Source organism: Phyllobates terribilis, unplaced genomic scaffold (genome assembly GCF_046119375.1).
Source record: "Phyllobates terribilis strain yellow unplaced genomic scaffold, ASM4611937v1 Scaffold_10__3_contigs__length_209671492, whole genome shotgun sequence".
Lineage (NCBI taxonomy): Eukaryota > Metazoa > Chordata > Amphibia > Anura > Dendrobatidae > Phyllobates > Phyllobates terribilis.
Genome location: NW_027362770.1, coordinates 183,447,300 through 183,470,007, shown reverse-complemented (window position 1 = coordinate 183,470,007; position 22,708 = coordinate 183,447,300). Strand labels below are relative to the sequence as shown.

Genomic DNA, 22,708 nt, shown 5'->3' with positions numbered 1-22,708 from the left:
TAACACTGCCCCCTATGTACAAGAATATAACTACTATAATATTGCACCTATGTACAAGAATATAACTACTATAATACTTCTCCTATGTACAAGAATATAACTACTATAATACTTCCCCCTATGTACAAGAATATAACTACTATAATATTGCACCTATGTACAAGAATATAACTACTATAATACTGCCCACTATGTACAAGAATATAACTACTATAATATTGCACCTATGTACAAGAATATAACTACTATAATACTGCCACTATGTACAAGAATATAACTACTATAATATTGCACCTATGTACAAGAATATAACTACTATAATACTGCCCCCTATGTACAAGAATATAACTACTATAATATTGCACCTATGTACAAGAATATAACTACTATAATACTGCCACTATGTACAAGAATATAACTACTATAATATTGCTCCTATGTACAAGAATATAACTACTATAATACTGCTCCTATGTACAAGAATATAACTACTATAACACTGCCCTCTATGTACAAGAATATAACTACTATAATATTGCACCTATGTACAAGAATATAACTACTATAATACTGCCCCCTATGTACAAGAATATAACTACTATAACACTGCCCCCTATGTACAAGAATATAACTACTATAATATTGCACCTATGTACAAGAATATAACTACTATAATACTTCTCCTATGTACAAGAATATAACTACTATAATATTGCACCTATGTACAAGAATATAACTACTATAATACTGCTCCTATGTACAAGAATATAACTGCTATAATACTGCCCCTATGTACAAGAATATAACTACTATAATACTGCCCCTATGTACAAGAATATAACTACTATAATACTGCCCCTATGTACAAGAATATAACTACTATAATACTGCCCCCTATGTACAAGAATATAACTACTATAATACTGCCCCCTATGTACAAGAATATAACTACTATAATACTACCCCTATGTACAAGAATATAACTACTATAACACTGCCCCCTATGTACAAGAATATAACTACTATAATATTGCACCTATGTACAAGAATATAACTACTATAATACTGCTCCTATGTGCAAGAATATAACTACTATAATACTGCCCCCTATGTACAAGAATATAACTACTATAATACTGCCCCCTATGTACAAGAATATAACTACTATAATACTGCCCCCTATGTACAAGAATATAACTACTATAATACTGCCCCTATGTACAAGAATATAACTACTATAATACTGCTCCTATGTACAAGAATATAACTGCTATAATACTGCCCCCTATGTACAAGAATATAACTACTATAATAATGTCCCTTGTGGATAAGATAGTATAACAAATGATGGACATACTACATGTGGCGATGGATAGCGGTTGGGTATAAGTACGTCTGGTATATTATGTATATAAATTCTCGGGGGAACACAAATATTTCTTTATTTACTGTGTTTAGTGGAGATGAAATATAATGCAGCGGAGATGAGAGGATGTAAGATGGAGCGCGGTCTGTGCTGTGCGGAGTGCGGTGGGATATTGGATGTGACATGGCGGTGGATGATGAGTCCGCCCTCCGGTGCCGCCGCCGCCGCTCCACTAAATATGTATATGAATGCAGGGAGTGATTGGGACAGTGGCGGCGCGGGATAATGAGATCCGATGTGTCGGCAGAGCTGATATGTTTAGATTGTTTTGTGCTTATTGTCTTTCCAATGTCACTGTGTCCCCTAGATCTCCAGTGGGGCCGCAGCACAGAGCATTTCAGGAGAAGGCCATAGAAGAGGCAGAGACAGGACCGGAGGAGGGGAACTTACAGAAGTGGGAAGGAGAGAGTTACAAGGTAGAAAGAGCAGAGCATGCTGAGAGTTGTAGTACTACAGAAGTCCGGTGGCTGCAGTGTAAGGACTCCAGAGTCTGTACATGGACGAGTCGCCCCAGCTACTCTGACGGCTGCAGCGTCTCTTCCCCTGGCACATATTCAGAGCAGTCTCGTCCGCTGGCACATATTCAGAGCAGTCTCTTCTCCTGGCACATATTCAGAGCAGTCTCTTCTCCTGGCACATATTCAGAGCAGTCTCTTCTCCTGGCACATATTCAGAGCAGTCTCTTCCGCTGGCACAATATTCAGAGCAGTCTCTTCTCCTGGCACATATTCAGAGCAGTCTCTTCCGCTGGCACATTATTCAGAGCAGTCTCTTCTCCTGGCACATATTCAGAGCAGTCTCTTCCGCTGGCACATATTCAGAGCAGTCTTTTCCTCTGGCACATATTCAGAGCAGTCTCTTCCCCTGGCACATATTCAGAGCAGTCTCTTCTCCTGGCACATATTCAGAGCAGTCTCTTCTCCTGGCACATATTCAGAGCAGTCTCTTCTCCTGGCACGTATTCAGAGCAGTCTCTTCTCCTGGCACATATTCAGAGCAGTCTCTTCCGCTGGCACATTATTCAGAGCAGTCTCTTCTCCTGGCACATATTCAGAGCAGTCTCTTCCGCTGGCACATTATTCAGAGCAGTCTCTTCCGCTGGCACATATTCAGAGCAGTCTCTTCTCCTGGCACATATTCAGAGCAGTCTCTTCCCCTGGCACATTATTCAGAGCAGTCTCTTCCGCTGGCACATATTCAGAGCAGTCTCTTCCGCTGGCACATATTCAGAGCAGTCTCTTCCCCAGGCACATATTCAGAGCAGTCTCTTCCCCTGGCACATATTCAGAGCAGTCTCTTCCGCTGGCACATATTCACAGCAGTCTCTTCCGCTGGCACATTATTCAGAGCAGTCTCTTCCGCTGGCACATTATTCAGAGCAGTCTCTTCCCATGGCACATATTCAGAGCAGTCTCTTCTCCTGGCACATATTCAGAGCAGTCTCTTCCCCTGGCACATATTCAGAGCAGTCTCTTCCGCTGGCACATATTCAGAGCAGTCTCTTCTCCTGGCACATATTCAGAGCAGTCTCTTCCCCTGGCACATATTCAGAGCAGTCTCTTCTCCTGGCACATATTCAGAGCAGTCTCTTCCCATGGCACATTATTCAGAGCAGTCTCTTCCGCTGGCAGATTACTCAGAGCAGTCTCTTCCGCTGGCACATTATTCAGAGCAGTCTCTTCCGCTGGCACATAATTCAGAGCAGTCTCTTCCGCTGGCACATTATTCAGAGCAGTCTCTTCCGCTGGCACATATTCAGAGCAGTCTCTTCCCATGGCACATTATTCAGAGCAGTCTCTTCCGCTGGCACATGATTCAGAGCAGTCTCTTCCGCTGGCACATATTCAGAGCAGTCTCTTCCGCTGGCACATTATTCAGAGCAGTCTCTTCCGCTGGCACATTATTCAGAGCAGTCTATTCCCATGGCACATTATTCAGAGCAGTCTCTTCCGCTGGCACATTATTCAGAGCAGTCTCTTCCGCTGGCACATTATTCAGAGCAGTCTCTTCTCCTGGCGCATTATTCAGAGCAGTCTCTTCCGCTGGCACATTATTCAGAGCAGTCTCTTCTCCTGGCACATATTCAAAGCAGTCTCTTCCGCTGGCACATTATTCAGAGCAGTCTCTTCCGCTGGCACATTATTCAGAGCAGTCTCTTCACATGGCACATTATTCAGAGCAGTCTCTTCCGCTGGCACATTATTCAGAGCAGCCTCTTCCGCTGGCACATTATTCAGAGCAGTCTCTTCCACTGGCACATTATTCAGAGCAGTCTCTTCCCATGGCACATATTCAGAGCAGTCTCTTCCCATGGCACATATTCAGAGCAGTCTCTTCCCATGGCACATATTCAGAGCAGTCTCTTCTCCTGGCACATATTCAGAGCAGTCTCTTCCCCTGGCACATATTCAGAGCAGTCTCTTCCCCTGGCACATATTCAGAGAAGCTCTTCTCCTGGCACATATTCAGAGCAGTCTCTTCCCATGGCACATTATTCAGAGCGGACTCTTCCGCTGGCACATTATTCAGAGCGGTCTCTTCCGCTGGCACATTACTCAGAGCAGTCTCTTCCGCTGGCACATTACTCAGAGCAGTCTCTTCCGCTGGCACATTATTCAGAGCAGTCTCTTCCGCTGGCACATTACTCAGAGCAGTCTCTTCCGCTGGCACATTACTCAGAGCAGTCTCTTCCGCTGGCACATTACTCAGAGCAGTCTCTTCCGCTGGCACATTATTCAGAGCAGTCTCTTCCTCTGGCACATATTCAGAGCAGTGTCTTCCCATGGCACATATTCAGAGTAGTCTCTTCCGCTGGCACATATTCAGAGCAGTCTCTTCCCCTGGCTCATATTCAGAGCAGTCTCTTCCAACTGGCACATATTCAGAGCAGTCTCTTCTCCTGGCACATATTCAGAGCAGTCTCTTCCCATGGCACATTATTCAGAGCAGTCTCTTCCGCTGGCACATTATTCAGAGCAGTCTCTTCCTCTGGCACATATTCAGAGCAGTCTCTTCCCCTGGCACATATTCAGAGCAGTCTCTTCTCCTGGCACATATTCAGAGCAGTCTCTTCCGCTGGCACATTATTCAGAGCAGTCTCTTCCTCTGGCACATATTCAGAGCAGTCTCTTCCCATGGCACATTATTCAGAGCAGTCTCTTCCGCTGGCACATTATTCAGAGCAGTCTCTTCCGCTGGCACATATTCAGAGCAGTCTCTTCGGCTGGCACATATTCAGAGCAGTCTCTTCGGCTGGCACATATTCAGAGCAGTCTCTTCTCCTGGCACATATTCAGAGCAGTCTCTTCCCCTGGCACATATTCGGAGCAGTCTCTTCGGCTGGCACATATGAAGAGCAGTCTCTTTCCCTGGTACATATTCGGAGTAGTCTCTTCCGCTGGCACATATTCAGAGCAGTCTCTTCCCCTGGCTCATATTCAGAGCAGTCTCTTCCAACTGGCACATATTCAGAGCAGTCTCTTCTCCTGGCACATATTCAGAGCAGTCTCTTCCCATGGCACATTATTCAGAGCAGTCTCTTCCGCTGGCACATTATTCAGAGCAGTCTCTTCCTCTGGCACATATTCAGAGCAGTCTCTTCCCCTGGCACATATTCAGAGCAGTCTCTTCTCCTGGCACATATTCAGAGCAGTCTCTTCCGCTGGCACATTATTCAGAGCAGTCTCTTCCTCTGGCACATATTCAGAGCAGTCTCTTCCCATGGCACATTATTCAGAGCAGTCTCTTCCACTGGCACATTATTCAGAGCAGTCTCTTCCGCTGGCACATATTCAGAGCAGTCTCTTCCCCTGGCACATATTCAGAGCAGTCTCTTCCCCTGGCACATATTCAGAGCAGTCTCTTCCCCTGGCACATATTCAGAGCAGTCTCTTCGGCTGGCACATATTCAGAGCAGTCTCTTCGGCTGGCACATATTCAGAGCAGTCTCTTCTCCTGGCACATATTCAGAGAAGTCTCTTCTCCTGGCACATATTCAGAGCAGTCTCTTCCCCTGGCACATATTCGGAGCAGTCTCTTCGGCTGGCACATATGAAGAGCAGTCTCTTTCCCTGGTACATATTCGGATCAGTCTCTTCGGCTGGCACATATTCAGAGCAGTCCCTTCTCCTGGCACATATTCAGAGCAGTCTCTTCTGCTGGCACATATGAAGAGCAGTCTATTCCTCTGGCACATATGAAGAGCAGTCTCTTTCCCCTGGCACGCATTTGGAGCAGTCTCTTTCCCCTGGCACGCATTCGGAGCAGTCTCTTTCCCCTGGCACGCATTCGGAGCAGTCTCTTTCCCCTGGCACGCATTCGGAGCAGTCTCTTTCCCCTGGCACGCATTCGGAGCAGTCTCTTTCCCCTGGTACACATTCAGAGCAGTCTCTTCCCCTGGTACACATTCAGAGTAGTCTCTTCTCCCCGGGCACACATTCGGAGTGTCTCTTCCGTTGGCACAGCTCTCGGATCCCGCCAGGTGTTGGCGTCGGACTCTCCGGAGAATATTTGATGCTTCCGCAGCTTTTTCCAGGTTAATTACAGATAGAAGAGGAAAATCAGCAGTAATTTTATGCAAAGGAAACCGAGCAAACAGCGAGAGAGTAACCCCGTCCTGCCCGCACACGGCGAGAGTAACCCCGTCCTGCCCGCACATGCCGAGAGAGTAACCCCGTCCTGCCCGCACACGGCGAGAGTAACCCCGTCCTGCCCGCACATGCCGAGAGAGTAACCCCGTCCTGCCCGCACACGGCGAAAGAGTAACCCCGTCCTGCCCGCACACGCCGAGAGAGTAACCCCGTCCTGCCCGCACACGCCGAGAGAGTAACCCCGTCCTGCCCGCACACGGCGAGAGAGTAACCCCGTCCTGCCCGCACACGGCGAGAGTAACCCCGTCCTGCTCGCACACGGCAAGAGAGATCCCGTCCTGCCCGCACACGGCGAGAGTAACCCCGTCCTGCCCGCACACGGCTAGAGTAACCCCGTCCTGCCCGCACACGGCGAGAGTAACCCCGTCCTGCCCGCACACGGCGAGAGTAACCCCGTCCTGCCCGCACACAACAGCAGGAGGGATAACGGGCAGAGTCCACCGCAAGACTACAGCACCAATGGTAGCCCTTCTGACGTCCGCTGTGTGGCCCTCATGACGTCCGCCGTGTGGCCCTCATGACGTCCGCCGTGTGGCCCTCATGACGTCTGCCGTGTGGCCCTCATGACGTCTGCCGTGTGGCCCTCATGACGTCTGCCGTGTGGTCTTTCTGATGTCCACTGGGTGGCCCTTCTGACGTCCGCCGTGTGGCCCTCATGACGTCTGCCGTGTGGTCTTTCTGATGTCCACTGGGTGGCCCTTCTGACGTCCGCCGTGTGGCCCTTCTGACGTCCGCCGTGTGGCCCTCATGACGTCCGCCGGGTGTGGCCCTTCTGACGTCCGCCGGGTGTGGCCCTTCTGACGTCCGTGTGGCCCTTCTGACGTCCGTGTGGCCCTTCTGACGTGCGCCGGGTGTGGCCCTTCTGAGGTCCGCCGGGTGTGGCCCTTCTGACGTCCGCCGGGTGGCCCTTCTGACGTCCGTGTGGCCCTTCTGACGTCCGCCGGGTGTGGCCCTTCTGACGTCCGTGTGGCCCTTCTGATGTCCGTGTGGCCCTTCTGACGTGCGCCGGGTGTGGCCCTTCTGAGGTCCGCCGGGTGTGGCCCTTCTGACGTCCGCCGGGTGGCCCTTCTGACGTCCGTGTGGCCCTTCTGACGTCCGCCGGGTGTGGCCCTTCTGACTTCCGCCGGGTGGCCCTTCTGATGTCTGCTGTGTGGCCCTTCTTTAGTCCGCTGGGTGGCACTATGATTCCAATGTACGGTGGTCCCAAATCTGCACTATGGAAGGACACGGCTGATTGACGTAGTTTGAATACATAGGTAGAATGATGTACAAGAGGAATACGCCCATCTTGTGGCACTTGATGAGTGTAAGAACATGGAGGATGAAGGGTTTCCAGCAGCACAGAGTATTAAAGCAGATTGCGGTGCAGACATATTGAAAGGAGAAGGGCTGCCATCAACGCAGAGTATTTAAGGAGCTAGATGTGCTGAAGTTTTGGAAAGATATAGTATGAAAGCTGCGTAATGGAAAAAGTAAGGGGCAGCGCAGAGTATTTCAGGGGAGAAAGGTTGTGATTTTCCTGACAAACAGAGTCCACAAAATATTTATAGACCAACGAGTCACATTTTTACTAATTATCATGGATCACTGCAATAATTTCCTCGCTCAATAAAGGGTGTAAATACTTTTGCAACCTTTCTCTTTGTATTTCCCCCCAATAACCTAAACACGTCTGCAAAAAGAGTCTCGATTAAAATAAAAACAACTGTTTTGAGTTTTACAGCATCTATGCAGAACGATGTGTTTCCATGGTTACAGACTACAAACAAACCTGCGTGTAGTCAGATCGCACAGCTATGTGTTACTCTGTGTGTGGCGCATCAGGCTGCCATGGCGCCCCTGCGCCCCGTAATGGCGTATAATCACGGGGGTCTTACCTGGGTGGAGACGGCTTCTGCTCCGCATCTGCGACCGGGCAGCAAAACTGGTGCAAAACGGTCTCATTCCTGGAAAGAGAGAGAACGTATAATACGGTTATATCAGCCCTCAAGAGCGCAAACCCGCAGGAGTCCTGTGCTGTAATCCTCTGTGCTGCTGGGGAGCCCGGCAACCTCCACTTTCCTCCTCTCAACATGACACTGTGTATTATGTACAGCCCTGGAATCACTAACCTCATCCCATATTCTTACTTCCCTTTCCTCAAATACTCTGTGCTGCTGTGTGCAGTCAAATAATAGAATATTTTTTTTACAATTGTAGAACTGAGGCCACAAATGAGATGAGGATGAAAACCTGCAATCGTGCGGGCGGCAGAATAAACAGATTTGCTGTAATATAAAATCTGCAGCCGCCGGGATCCTGATAGATTGGAGAGAAGAGTGGATTAGAAATCTCCCACCCCTCCGATGTGCCGCCTCTGACTCTGATTTATTGGTTTATACATCTATTCTGTCATTTCTTCTGTTTATTGAAAATGTACTGATCCTCATAAAATTATCTACACGGGGAAAGAACACAACACTCATCATCCCCATGTAACTCCCCACAGAGAAAAAAGGGCAAGTCTAAAACATTACTGAATAACAGGGCAGAAAAAATACAAAATAGTGGGATTCACTATAATACCGCCCCATATGTACAAGAATATAACTACTATAATACTGCTCCAATATATAAGAATATAACTAATATAATACTGCCCCCTATGTACAAGAATATAACTACTATAATACTGCTCCTATGTACAAGAATATAACTACTATAATACTGCTCCAATATATAAGAATATAACTACTATAATACTGCCCCCTATGTACAAGAATATAACTACTATAATACTGCTCCAATATGAATATAACTACTATAATACTGCCTCCTATGTACAAGAATATAACTACTATAATACTGCTCCTATGTACAAGAATATAACTACTATAATACTGCCCCCTATGTACAAGAATATAACTACTATAATACTGCTCCAATATATAAGAATATAACTACTATAATACTGCCCCCTATGTACAATAATATAACTACTATAATACTGCCCCCTATGTACAAGAATATAACTACTATAATACTGCCCCTATGTACAAGAACATAACTACTATAATACTGCCCCCTATGTACAGAATATAACTACTATAATACTGCTCCTATGTACAAGAATATAACTACTATAATACTGCCCCCTATGTACAAGAATATACTATAATACTGCTCCCTATGTACAAGAATATAACTACTATAATACTGCCCCTATGTACAAGAATATACTATAATACTGCTCCCTATGTACAAGAATATAACTACTATAATACTGCCCCCTATGTACAAGAATATAACTACTATAATACTGCTCCTATGTACAAGAATATAACCACTATAATACTGCCCCTATGTACAAGAATATAACTACTATAATACTGCCCCCTATGTACAAGAATATACTATAATACTGACCCCTATGTACAAGAATATAACTACTATAATACTGCCACCTATGTACAAGAATATAACTACTATAATACTGCCCCCTATGTACAAGAATATAACTACTATAATACTGCCCCCTATGTACAAGAATATAACTACTATAATACTGCCCCTATGTACAAGAATATAACCACTATAATACTGCCCCTATGTACAAGAATATAACTACTATAATACTGCTCCTATGTACAAGAATATAACTACTATAATACTGCCCCTATGTACAAGAATATAACTACTATAATACTGCCCCCTATGTACAAGAATATAACTGCTATAATACTGCCCCTATGTACAAGAATATAACTGCTATAATACTGCCCCTATGTACAAGAATATAACTACTATAATACTGCCCCCTATGTACAAGAATATAACTACTATAATACTGCCCCCTATGTACAAGAATACAACTACTATAATACTGCCCCCTATGTACAAGAATATAACTGCTATAATACTGCCCCCTATGTACAAGAATATAACTACTATAATACTGCCCCCTATGTACAAGAATATAACTACTATAATACTGCCCCCTATGTACAAGAATATAACTACTATAATACTGCTCCCTGTGTACAAGTATATAACTACTATAATACTGCCCCCTATGTACAAGAATATAACTACTATAATACTGCCCCTATGTACAAGAATATAACTACTATAATACTACCCCTATGTACAAGAATATAACTACTATAATACTGCCCCCTATGTACAAGAATATAACTACTATAATACTGCTCTTATGTACAGAATATAACTACTACAATACTGCCCCCTATGTACAAGAATATAACTACTATAATACTGCTCCTATGTACAAGAATATAACTACTATAATACTGCCCCTATGTACAAGAATATAACTACTATAATACTGCCCCCTATGTACAAGAATATAACTACTATAATACTGCCCCTATGTACAAGAATATAACTACTATAATACTGCCCCCTATGTACAAGAATATAACTACTATAATACTGCTCCTATATACAAGAATATAACTACTATAATACTGCTCCTATGTACAAGAATATAACTGCTATAATACTGCCCCCTATGTACAAGAATATAACTGCTATAATACTGCCCCCTATGTACAAGAATATAACTACTATAATACTGCCCCTATGTACAAGAATATAACCACTATAATACTGCCCCTATGTACAAGAATATAACTACTATAATACTGCCCCCTATGTACAAGAATATACTATAATACTGCTCCCTATGTACAAGAATATAACTACTATAATACTGCCCCCTATGTACAAGAATATAACTACTATAATACTGCTCTTATGTACAAGAATATAACCACTATAATACTGCCCCTATGTACAAGAATATAACTACTATAATACTGCTCCTATGTACAAGAATATAACTACTATAATACTGCCCCTATGTACAAGAATATAACTACTATAATACTGCCCCCTATGTACAAGAATATAACTACTATAATACTGCCCCCTATGTACAAGAATATAACTACTATAATACTGCCCCCTATGTACAAGAATATAACTACTATAATACTGCCCCCTATGTACAAGAATATAACTGCTATAATACTGCCCCCTATGTACAAGAATATAACTACTATAATACTGCCCCCTATGTACAAGAATATAACTACTATAATACTGCCTCCTATGTACAAGAATATAACTACTATAATACTGCCCCCTATGTACAAGAATATAACTACTATAATACTGCTCCCTATGTACAAGTATATAACTACTATAATACTGCCCCCTATGTACAAGAATATAACTACTATAATACTGCCCCCTATGTACAAGAATATAACTACTATAATACTGCTCTTATGTACAAGAATATAACCACTATAATACTGCCCCTATGTACAAGAATATAACTACTATAATACTGCTCCTATGTACAAGAATATAACTACTATAATACTGCCCCTATGTACAAGAATATAACTACTATAATACTGCCCCCTATGTACAAGAATATAACTACTATAATACTGCCCCCTATGTACAAGAATATAACTACTATAATACTGCCCCCTATGTACAAGAATATAACTACTATAATACTGCCCCCTATGTACAAGAATATAACTGCTATAATACTGCCCCCTATGTACAAGAATATAACTACTATAATACTGCCCCCTATGTACAAGAATATAACTACTATAATACTGCCTCCTATGTACAAGAATATAACTACTATAATACTGCCCCCTATGTACAAGAATATAACTACTATAATACTGCTCCTATATACAAGAATATAACTACTATAATACTGCTCTTATGTACAGAATATAACTACTATAATACTGCCCTCTATGTACAAGAATATAACTACTATAATACTGCTCCTATGTACAAGAATATAACTACTATAATACTGCCCCTATGTACAAGAATATAACTACTATAATACTGCCCCCTATGTACAAGAATATAACTACTATAATACTGCCCCTATGTACAAGAATATAACTACTATAATACTGCCCCCTATGTACAAGAATATAACTACTATAATACTGCCTCTATGTACAAGAATATAACTGCTATAATACTGCCCCCTATGTACAAGAATATAACTGCTATAATACTGCCCCCTATGTACAAGAATATAACTACTATAATACTGCCCCTATGTATAAGAATATAATGGCACGTATAGTAGCGCTCTCCCGGTGATGACACGCGGCCCAGTTGTCGTCTTCATCTTCACAGCCGCTCTATAATTAAACCACTTTATGTGGCGCTGATCCTAATGAATAAATTACTCCTCTCATCATCTTCCTGGTCTCTTGATTTAAGCACTTTACAAATGTCATCGCCTCCTTCCCGCGCTGCCCCCTATGGAGACCTTCTAGACCCCCGGTAATGCCGCACACCAGGGGAAGATAATCAGGAGTGCAACTGAGGATACTGCATGTCTCTACGGGCCCCCGGGGTCTGGCGTGAGACCGCCCAGCCTTTCCGGAATCTAGTCACCATGTAATATACAACCCAGCGAACCTTACATGGATCCATCCCGCCATCACTCGAATCGTGCGCCGATGCGACAGCCACGTGATCGCTTCTTTCCAACCATCTTGACCTTTTCATTTGATAAGGACAATAACGAGTTAACATATGACCTGAAGCTATTGACCACCCCCCCCGGATCAAGATCTCGTATACATATGACCACCGCCTCCCCCCAATGTGACCCCGAGTGGTGCACGCGGCCAACTAATACAATATATTGGATGCAGGCCCTGTTGCCATGACAACAGGTGTACAATGTCATTATTCACACGCTGCCTCTGGATGTGGGGACGTGACACGCTCCTCCAGGAATCATGTCGGCCCCTTCACTGTAACACCCTAGGTTCATCCTCCAGGAGCGCAGGTCGTTAGGGTGTTCTCCTTTAATTACAGATGGGAGGACTCACACAAGCAGGGACGCAGTTAATTAATGAGTCGTTCACCACGGAAAATAGGTCCTAACATTTCTCTCTGTACAATCTGTCCTGCTATGGTTCATGAACCAGGAGGCTCAGGATGAACCAACAAATAGATACTATCCAAACAGGGGACACCTATCTGTGGGAATATCTACTGTCAGCGACCGATCTGTAGATCTACGGCAGCTCCTTCAATCTACAAATCAGCGAGCAAAGCAAAATCCAATATTTTGATCAAGGATCGACTTTAAAGGGGATCTGTCATTTGTCATAAATATGTCATTTTTTTAACCCATTTAAATGTCGCAGTTCTCCTGAATCCAGTGTTATTTTTCTTTTGTTCCTGAGTCTCTCTAATCCTGAGATATGGCCTCTTCTACCCGGCATGTAAATCTTGATTTTTTTCAGCTAAGTGGGTGTGGTTCTTAATTCTATGTGGGTGTGTCCACGAAGACCACACCCACTTAGTTAAAAAAAGACCAAATTTATATTCAGGGAAGAGAGGGCCATATCTCAGGAATGGAAAGGCATAGAAACAAAAGAAATATATCACCGGATTCAGGAGAAAAGTGGAATTTACACCAGGGGGAACAAATAGATATTTATTGCAAGTGACAGGTTCTCTTTAACCCGTTAAAGACCAGTAAGGTCGCATGCGGGGAGTATGGTGAAAGCTGAGGAGCCGGTACACGCCTGTAACACCAACCGAGTTAGCTCCAATTGCTGCTGGTTAACCATTTAAGTGCCACCGTCAATCATTGACAGGAGCATTTTAACAGTTTACGTGCTTGCGCTTCGGCTCCCAACTGTCATCCTGCAACACAATCGCGGGGAGCCAATGTGTTGGGGGCCTGGTCAAGACCCCATGGCATGGTTTTCATCTCAGTCCTCTTATGAATCAGGCTAGGCTTTAAAAGAGAGCATCAGTTATACTATATACTGCGGTACTGCAGTATATAGTATAGGTGGATCAAACCATTATACAGGACTAAAAGTAAAAGTTTGTTCTTTGAAAATATAAAATTATTGAAACCATACGTTAAACGCCGAAAAGGAAAGAAAAAATAAAACACCAAAACTTTTCATTTTTCGGACTTAGGAAGGAATCAAAATATCCCCAAAATGGTATCAATGATAACATTAGGTCGAGATACAAAAAAAACCCACAGACGGAAAAATAAAAAATTTACGGGTCTCAGAAAATGGAGACACAAAACAATTTTTTTTTTTTAATTTATTTTAAGCGCTAAAAAAATAAAATTAAAAACTATAAAAGTTTAGTATTGCAGTAATTTTTACGGATCCGAAAAATCATTTCACTGGGTCATTTTTATCGCACCTTGCACGCCGTATAACCGAAATAAAAAAAAAAAACAATGATCGAATTGCAGATTTTTCACCATTAGATATTTTTTTTTTTAATATTTTTCAGTACATTATACGATGTGATTCAAAACTACAACTCGTCCTGCAAAAAATAAGCCTCGAAATAAAAAAAAATTAAGGATTGGAAAAAACGAAAAATGGACAGATCATAAAGGGATTAACGGGGGGGCACATACTAATCTGCGGAGCGGAAATTAGAATCATGATTTGCATCCAATTTCTCACAACATATTGATGCGCAGATTTTATTTTCGCCTGTAAATAATGACTCCTAATAGGACGTGTCGGTGATAATGGCCCCTAGCCGTGCACCAGAACCCCACTCCGGGGGCATTACTCGCTGTCCGGCGGTGCCGCCGCACGCACCGCCCCGATGTTACATGGCAGCGAATGGGATTTTGTCTGCAGCACTGATTATCATCTGGGCACCAGCTGTTATGGCTGATAACAGGGAACAATAGATAATATTAGCAAGTGCTTTATTAGGGCAACTATCAGCATTACCATCCCTTTTAAGGGAGACATCTGCCCACATTGTCTCACGTCATACGGGGGGGCTTCATCACTGAGCCGTGGATGTCACAGGCTCTTGCCACCGGCCTCCCCGCGAGGACCCTCCTGCTGTTTGGACGCGTTCAGGCGGCCGCTCATCCCTCGCCGCTAATGAGTCCATCATTCGTTCACGACACAGATGTGCTCAGGGATTTCAGACGAGAATGTAAATCCCACCGCCGATCCGTGTGCGGGGGACATCAACACGGGGGACGGACTGAAAAAATAAAAAAAATGTCTGCGTTGTTTGCAAGACTGTCGCATCCGTAATATTGCTGCATGGATGACGCTGTCAGCTCTGAAGATGCGGACAATTTTATTTTTTTTCCTCCCATAACTTCTTTATTTTTTTGTGTTTTTTTCTTTGAGATATGACTTATCTTACAATATTGCTCATTTTTTTTTTTTTGCTTTTTTGCCATTTTCTGAGACGCGCAACTTTCTCATTTTTCCTGTCAGTGGAGCTATGTGGGGTCATGTTTTTACCAGCCGAGCTGTAGGTTTTATGTGGACAGTACGAATGTGACAGACCGAGTCTGTATTATCAGAATTACAGATTATCTGGTTGTGGGCTTTTTACCGTCTTCTAGGCCTCAGGTATAAAGGGTTGCTAGGCAGCAACCAATCAGAGCACAGCTTTCATTGTGTAAACTGCACATCAGAAATGAATCGTGGCCTCTGATTGGTGGCTAGGTGGCCATAGATCCAGGAAGAAAGGTTTATAATGTCCGCCTCCTGCACACATTATACTCAAGGTTATTGACGAACGACCGATGGGCAGTAATAATGTGGGGGAAAATGTACAGGAGAGCGGTTTATGACACCTCATCTGCTGACCCACAGGATACAATGACAGATCAGTTACTAACATGTCGGGTCGATATGTCCAATCTGATGATTTGTGAATCATGTCACCATAGTGGGAAGGCAAAGCGGAGGAGGCTGCAATAACGGCCTTTAAAAGCGGCATTTAGCCATTTTTTTAAGCTGAGTGACAACCAATATGGCTTCCCTGTGGGAGCTGTAAAAGAGGCCATATTGGTTGTCAATGTACACCCGTGAATGAGCCACGACCAGTGCATCCGCATTTGTAAGATGTCTGCTTGCAGTCAGTGAATGGACACGCTGTGATCTGTACACACTGAGCTTTCCCTCTCCTGTAACGCGCCCCGCAGCTGTATCAGATTTTCGGCCTCTGAATGTGAATAATGAATTTCTTCTATTCAACAAAAGCAAGCAGAGATATTGAAAATGAGGAGGAATTGGAAAAATTAATCAATTAGAAATCTGCAGAACTTTATCTTCCACAATGATTCAGAGTTATTTATATAGAAGGGAACCGGCCCTTTAAGACTCGAGATCCCATCGGCTCTCCAGCACCTTGGACAGGGCAGCATTCACTGCAGGTTACAGCCCTCCAGTACTGAGAGCAGCCAGGCAGTAATCTGACATCTGCCAGTACATGAGGGTAGTAACCTGACATCCGCCAGTACAGGAGGGTAGTATCCTGATATCTGCCAGTACAGGAGGGTAGTAACCTGACATCCGCCAGTACAGGAGGGTAGTAACCTGACATCTGCCAGTACAGGAGGGTAGTATCCTGATATCTGCCAGTACAGGAGGGTAGTAACCTGACATCTGCCAGAACAGGAGGGTAGTAACCTGACATCTGCCAGTACAGGAGGGTAGTATCCTGATATCTGCCAGTACAGGAGGGTAGTAACCTGACATCCGCCAGTACAGGAGGGTAGTATCCTGATATCTGTCAGTACAGGAGGGTAGTATCCTGATATCTGCCAGTACAGGAGGGTAGTAACCTGACATCTGCCAGAACAGGAGGGTAGTAACCTGACATCTGCCAGTACAGGAGGGTAGTATCCTGACATCTCCCAGTACAGGAGGGTAGTATCCTGACATCTCCCAGTACAGGGGGGTAGTTACCTGACATCTGCCAGTACAGGAGGGTAGTATCCTGACATCTGCCAGTACAGGAGGGTAGTATCCTGACATTTCCCAGTACAGGGGGGGTAGTTACCTGACATCTGCCAGAACAGGAGGGTAGTATCCTGACATCTCCCAGTACAGGAGGGTAGTATCCTGACATCTCCCAGTACAGGAGGGTAGTATCCTGACATCTCCCAGTACAGGAGGGTAGTAACCTGACATCTGCCAGTACAGGAGGGTAGTATCCTGATATCTGCCAGTACAGGAGGGTAGTAACCTGACATCTGCCAGAACAGGAGGGTAGTAACCTGACATCTGCCAGTACAGGAGGGTAGTATCCTGATATCTGCCAGTACAGGAGGGTAGTAACCTGACATCCGCCAGTACAGGAGGGTAGTATCCTGATATCTGTCAGTACAGGAGGGTAGTATCCTGATATCTGCCAGTACAGGAGGGTAGTAACCTGACATCTGCCAGAACAGGAGGGTAGTAACCGGACATCTGCCAGTACAGGAGGGTAGTATCCTGATATCTGCCAGTACAGGAGGGTAGTATCCTGACATCTCCCAGTACAGGAGGGTAGTATCCTGACATCTCCCAGTACAGGGGGGTAGTTACCTGACATCTGCCAGTACAGGAGGGTAGTATCCTGACATCTGCCAGTACAGGAGGGTAGTATCCTGACATTTCCCAGTACAGGGGGGGTAGTTACCTGACATCTGCCAGAACAGGAGGGTAGTATCCTGACATCTCCCAGTACAGGAGGGTAGTATCCTGACATCTCCCAGTACAGGAGGGTAGTATCCTGACATCTCCCAGTACAGGGGGGGTAGTTACCTGACATCTGCCAGTACAGGAGGGTAGTATCCTGACATCTCCCAGTACAGGAGGGTAGTAACCTGACATCTCCCAGTACAGGAGGGTAGTATCCTGATATCTGCCAGTACAGGAGGGTAGTAACCTGACATCTGCCAGTACAGGAGGGTAGTATCCTGACATCTCCCAGTACAGGGGGGGTAGTTACCTGACATCCGCCAGTACAGGAGGGTAGTATCCTGATATCTGCCAGTACAGGAGGGTAGTATCCTGATATCTGCCAGTACAGGAGGGTAGTAACCTGACATCTGCCAGTACAGGGGGGTAGTTACCTGACATCCGCCAGTACAGGAGGGTAGTTACCTGACATCCGCCAGTACAGGAGGGTAGTATCCTGATATCTGCCAGTACAGGAGGGTAGTAACCTGACATCTGCCAGAACAGGAGGGTAGTAACCTGACATCCGCCAGTACAGGAGGGTAGTAACCTGACATCCGCCAGTACAGGAGGGTAGTATCCTGATATCTGCCAGTACAGGAGGGTAGTAACCTGACATCCGCCAGTACAGGAGGGTAGTAACCTGACATCTGCCAGTACAGGAGGGTAGTATCCTGATATCTGCCAGTACAGGAGGGTAGTAACCTGACATCTGCCAGAACAGGAGGGTAGTAACCTGACATCTGCCAGTACAGGAGGGTAGTATCCTGATATCTGCCAGTACAGGAGGGTAGTAACCTGACATCCGCCAGTACAGGAGGGTAGTATCCTGATATCTGTCAGTACAGGACGGTAGTATCCTGATATCTGCCAGTACAGGAGGGTAGTAACCTGACATCTGCCAGAACAGGAGGGTAGTAACCTGACATCTGCCAGTACAGGAGGGTAGTATCCTGATATCTGCCAGTACAGGAGGGTAGTATCCTGACATCTCCCAGTACAGGAGGGTAGTATCCTGACATCTCCCAGTACAGGGGGGTAGTTACCTGACATCTGCCAGTACAGGAGGGTAGTATCCTGACATCTGCCAGTACAGGAGGGTAGTATCCTGACATTTCCCAGTACAGGGGGGGTAGTTACCTGACATCTGCCAGAACAGGAGGGTAGTATCCTGACATCTCCCAGTACAGGAGGGTAGTATCCTGACATCTCCCAGTACAGGAGGGTAGTATCCTGACATCTCCCAGTACAGGGGGGGTAGTTACCTGACATCTGCCAGTACAGGAGGGTAGTATCCTGACATCTCCCAGTACAGGAGGGTAGTAACCTGACATCTCCCAGTACAGGAGGGTAGTATCCTGATATCTGCCAGTACAGGAGGGTAGTAACCTGACATCTGCCAGTACAGGAGGGTAGTATCCTGACATCTCCCAGTACAGGGGGGGTAGTTACCTGACATCCGCCAGTACAGGAGGGTAGTATCCTGATATCTGCCAGTACAGGAGGGTAGTATCCTGATATCTGCCAGTACAGGAGGGTAGTAACCTGACATCTGCCAGTACAGGGGGGTAGTTACCTGACATCCGCCAGTACAGGAGGGTAGTTACCTGACATCCGCCAGTACAGGAGGGTAGTATCCTGATATCTGCCAGTACAGGAGGGTAGTAACCTGACATCTGCCAGAACAGGAGGGTAGTAACCTGACATCCGCCAGTACAGGAGGGTAGTAACCTGACATCCGCCAGTACAGGAGGGTAGTAACCTGACATCCGCCAGTACAGGAGGGTAGTATCCTGATATCTGCCAGTACAGGAGGGTAGTATCCTGACATCTGCCAGTACAGGAGGGTAGTAACCTGACATCTGCCAGTACAGGAGGGTAGTAACCTGACATCTGCCAGTACAGGAGGGTAGTATCCTGATATCTGTCAGTACAGGAGGGTAGTATCCTGACATCTCCCAGTACAGGAGGGTAGTTACCTGACATCCGCCAGTACAGGAGGGTAGTATCCTGATATCTGCCAGTACAGGAGGGTAGTAACCTGACATCCGCCAGTACAGGAGGGTAGTATCCTGACATCTCCCAGTACAGGAGGGTAGTAACCTGACATCCGCCAGTACAGGAGGGTAGTATCCTGATATCTGCCAGAACAGGAGGGTAGTAACCTGACATCCGCCAGTACAGGAGGGTAGTATCCTGACATCCGCCAGTACAGGAGGGTAGTAACCTGACATCCGCCAGTACAGGAGGGTAGTAACCTGACATCTGCCAGCACAGGAGGGTAGTATCTTGATATCTGCCAGTACAGGAGGGTAGTAACCTGACATCCGCCAGTACAGGAGGGTAGTATCCTGATATCGGCCAGTACAGGAGGGTAGTATCCTGACATCCGCCAGAACAGGAGGGTAATAACCTGACATCCGCCAGTACAGGAGGGTAGTAACCTGACATCCGCCAGTACAGGAGGGTAGTATCCTGATATCTGCCAGTACAGGAGGGTAGTAACCTGACATCTGCTAGTACAGGAGGGTAGTAACCTGACATCTGCCAGTACAGAAGTGTAGTAACCTGATATCTGCCAGTACAGAAGGGTAGTAACCTGACATCCGCTAGTACAGGAGGGTAGTAACCTGACATCCGCCAGTACAGGAGGGTAGTAACTTGACATCCGCCAGTACAGGAGGGTAGTAACCTGATATCTACCAGTACAGGAGGGTAGTAACCTGATATTTACCAGTATAGGAAGGTAGTAACCTGACATCTACCAGTACAGGGGGGTAGTAACCTGACATCTACCAGTACAGGAGGGTAGTAACCTGACATCTACCAGTACAGGAAGGTAGTAACCTGATATCCGCTAGTACAGGAGGGTAGTAACCTGATATCTGTCAGTACAGGAGGGTAGTAACCTGACATCTACCAGTATAGGAAGGTAGTAACCTGATATCTGCCAGTACAGGAGAATATTGGATTTCTAGGACCCACATAGAGTAAAACACAATGGATTCTGCAATTTCACAAAAATACAAGGGATCTCCATATATTTTGCAAAATGCAGCCAAAGTTTCCTAAAAATACTCTGTGCTGCTGGCGGACTCTGTTCCTTCCGCTGTGTAACCGTCAGTCTGAGACCCCCGACATTACTACCACACGCCTCGTGAAACACTCTGTGCATCTGGGATGACCCTGCTCCTTTCCATACTTTACAGTCAGTCTGTGACTTCTTCTGAAATACTCTGTGCTGCTGGTGAACTCATTCCACTGACGACCCACCTGGGAAGTGCCCAACAGCTGCGTTATGGATTATATTATAACGTTATAATGAACTGGGGGAGGGGGGGATCTCGGCTGCGGAGCATCTGGGTCATCAGAGAGCGGAGAAGTAATTATGCCCATATTTTCTCATTTGCTCCTGCCTGGCGAGAACCCTGCAGATAAGCGGCATTCGTCATATTAATGCACAGGAGGAGCTGCGTACTGGGAACGAGCGTTGTGTCTGGTCCTCTAGAGCGGCCCTCTACTACGTACGTGGCCCAACAGTTTTCCAAGGATGGGTCAAGGTCGGGGAAAAAAGAGCTAAAAGTCAAAACTTTGGGCCCATTTTTGGCCCTAATGACAGGGGAATGGCTCATGGCACAATATTTGGGCTCTCATATCTCTCCTTGTAGAATCAGGCCTTTCTTATAATCACATGGCTGATAACAGGGAGCAATAAACTGCAAAAGTAGCGTCCTTTTAAATGGGCTCCTTCTCTTGTCTATTTTGTGTTGCAGGAGGACTACAAGTCCCAGCACGTGCCTTCCGCAGAGCGCACCCTGTATGTAGCGTGCTCCTCCGCAATGTGGGAAGAAGAGCGCACGTTTTCAGCATCTCTGAATTGAGTAATCCCCCCGGTGCGACAGGGAGGGGGCGGACAGGTTACAACACTTCTCCCCATTGCCCACATTATCCAGAAATAGACGGGAAGCAGCTAGCGGAATGAGAAGAAAGCAGGAAAAGATCCAAACCCGCACTCAGCGCCAGCCCAGAAGGTATCCCGAAAAATGAGAGGGTCGCGGAGAAGTCTGTGCCCGGCGCCTGATCCCCCTCAGTACAATCAACGTCACCCCCGTCCTTCACCCACCTCCATCTATGCTCGTTATCCCCCTCCCTCATCTGCGCCCCAAAGCGAAACCTACAGAAAACCAACACTACATCATCCGGGACTATACCGACTAACAACGCCAAAACCCACCGTAATACAGTGACCAAAGCGAGGAATGTATGTTATATAATATATAATGGGGGCGGCATTATAGCAGCTATATAATAGGGGCAGTATTATAGTAGTTATATTATTGTATATAGGAGCAGTATTATAGTAATCATATTCTTGTACATAGGAGCAGTATTATAGTAGTTATATTCTTGTACATAGGAGCAGTATTATAGTAGTTATATTCTTGTACATAGGGGGCAGTATTATAGTAGTTATATTCTTGTACATAGTGGGCAGTATTATAGTAATTATATTCTTGTACATAGGGGCAGTATTATAGTAGTTATATTCTTGTACATAGGGGCAGTATTATAGTAGTTATATTCTTGTGTATAGAGGCAGTATTATAGTAGTTATATTCTTGTACATAGGGAGCAGTATTATAGTAGTTATATTCTTGTACATGGGAGCAGTATTATAGTAGTTATATTCTTGTACATAGGGGGCAGTATTATAGTAGTTATATTCTTGTACATAGTGGGCAGTATTATAGTAGGTATATTCTTGTACATAGGGGCAGTATTATAGTAGTTATATTCTTGTACATAGGGAGCAGTATTATAGTAGTTATATTCTTGAGTATAGAGGCAGTATTATAGTAGTTATATTCTTGTACATAAGGGGCAGTATTATAGTAGTTATATTCTTGTACATAGGGGCAGTATTATAGTAGTTATATTCTTGTACATAGGGGGCAGTATTATAGTAGTTATATTCTTGTACATAGGGGCAGTATTATAGTAGTTATATTCTTGTACATAGGGAGCAGTATTATAGTAGTTATATTCTTGTACATAGGAGCAGTATTACAGTAGTTATAGTCTTGTACATA

General features: G+C 44.9%; 1 protein-coding gene across 6 annotated transcripts in view; it reads right to left on the bottom strand.

The window, feature by feature from the left end:
• Positions 1 to 22,708, bottom strand: part of IQSEC3 (IQ motif and Sec7 domain ArfGEF 3) — a 121,889-nt gene that overhangs the window by 79,154 nt on the left and 20,027 nt on the right. For all 6 annotated transcript variants that reach the window (XM_073650298.1, XM_073650299.1, XM_073650300.1 and 3 more), the window contains exon 2: positions 7,953 to 8,021. In XM_073650298.1, the coding sequence (XP_073506399.1) occupies positions 7,953 to 8,021 (69 nt within the window). The remainder of the gene's footprint in view (positions 1 to 7,952; positions 8,022 to 22,708) is intronic.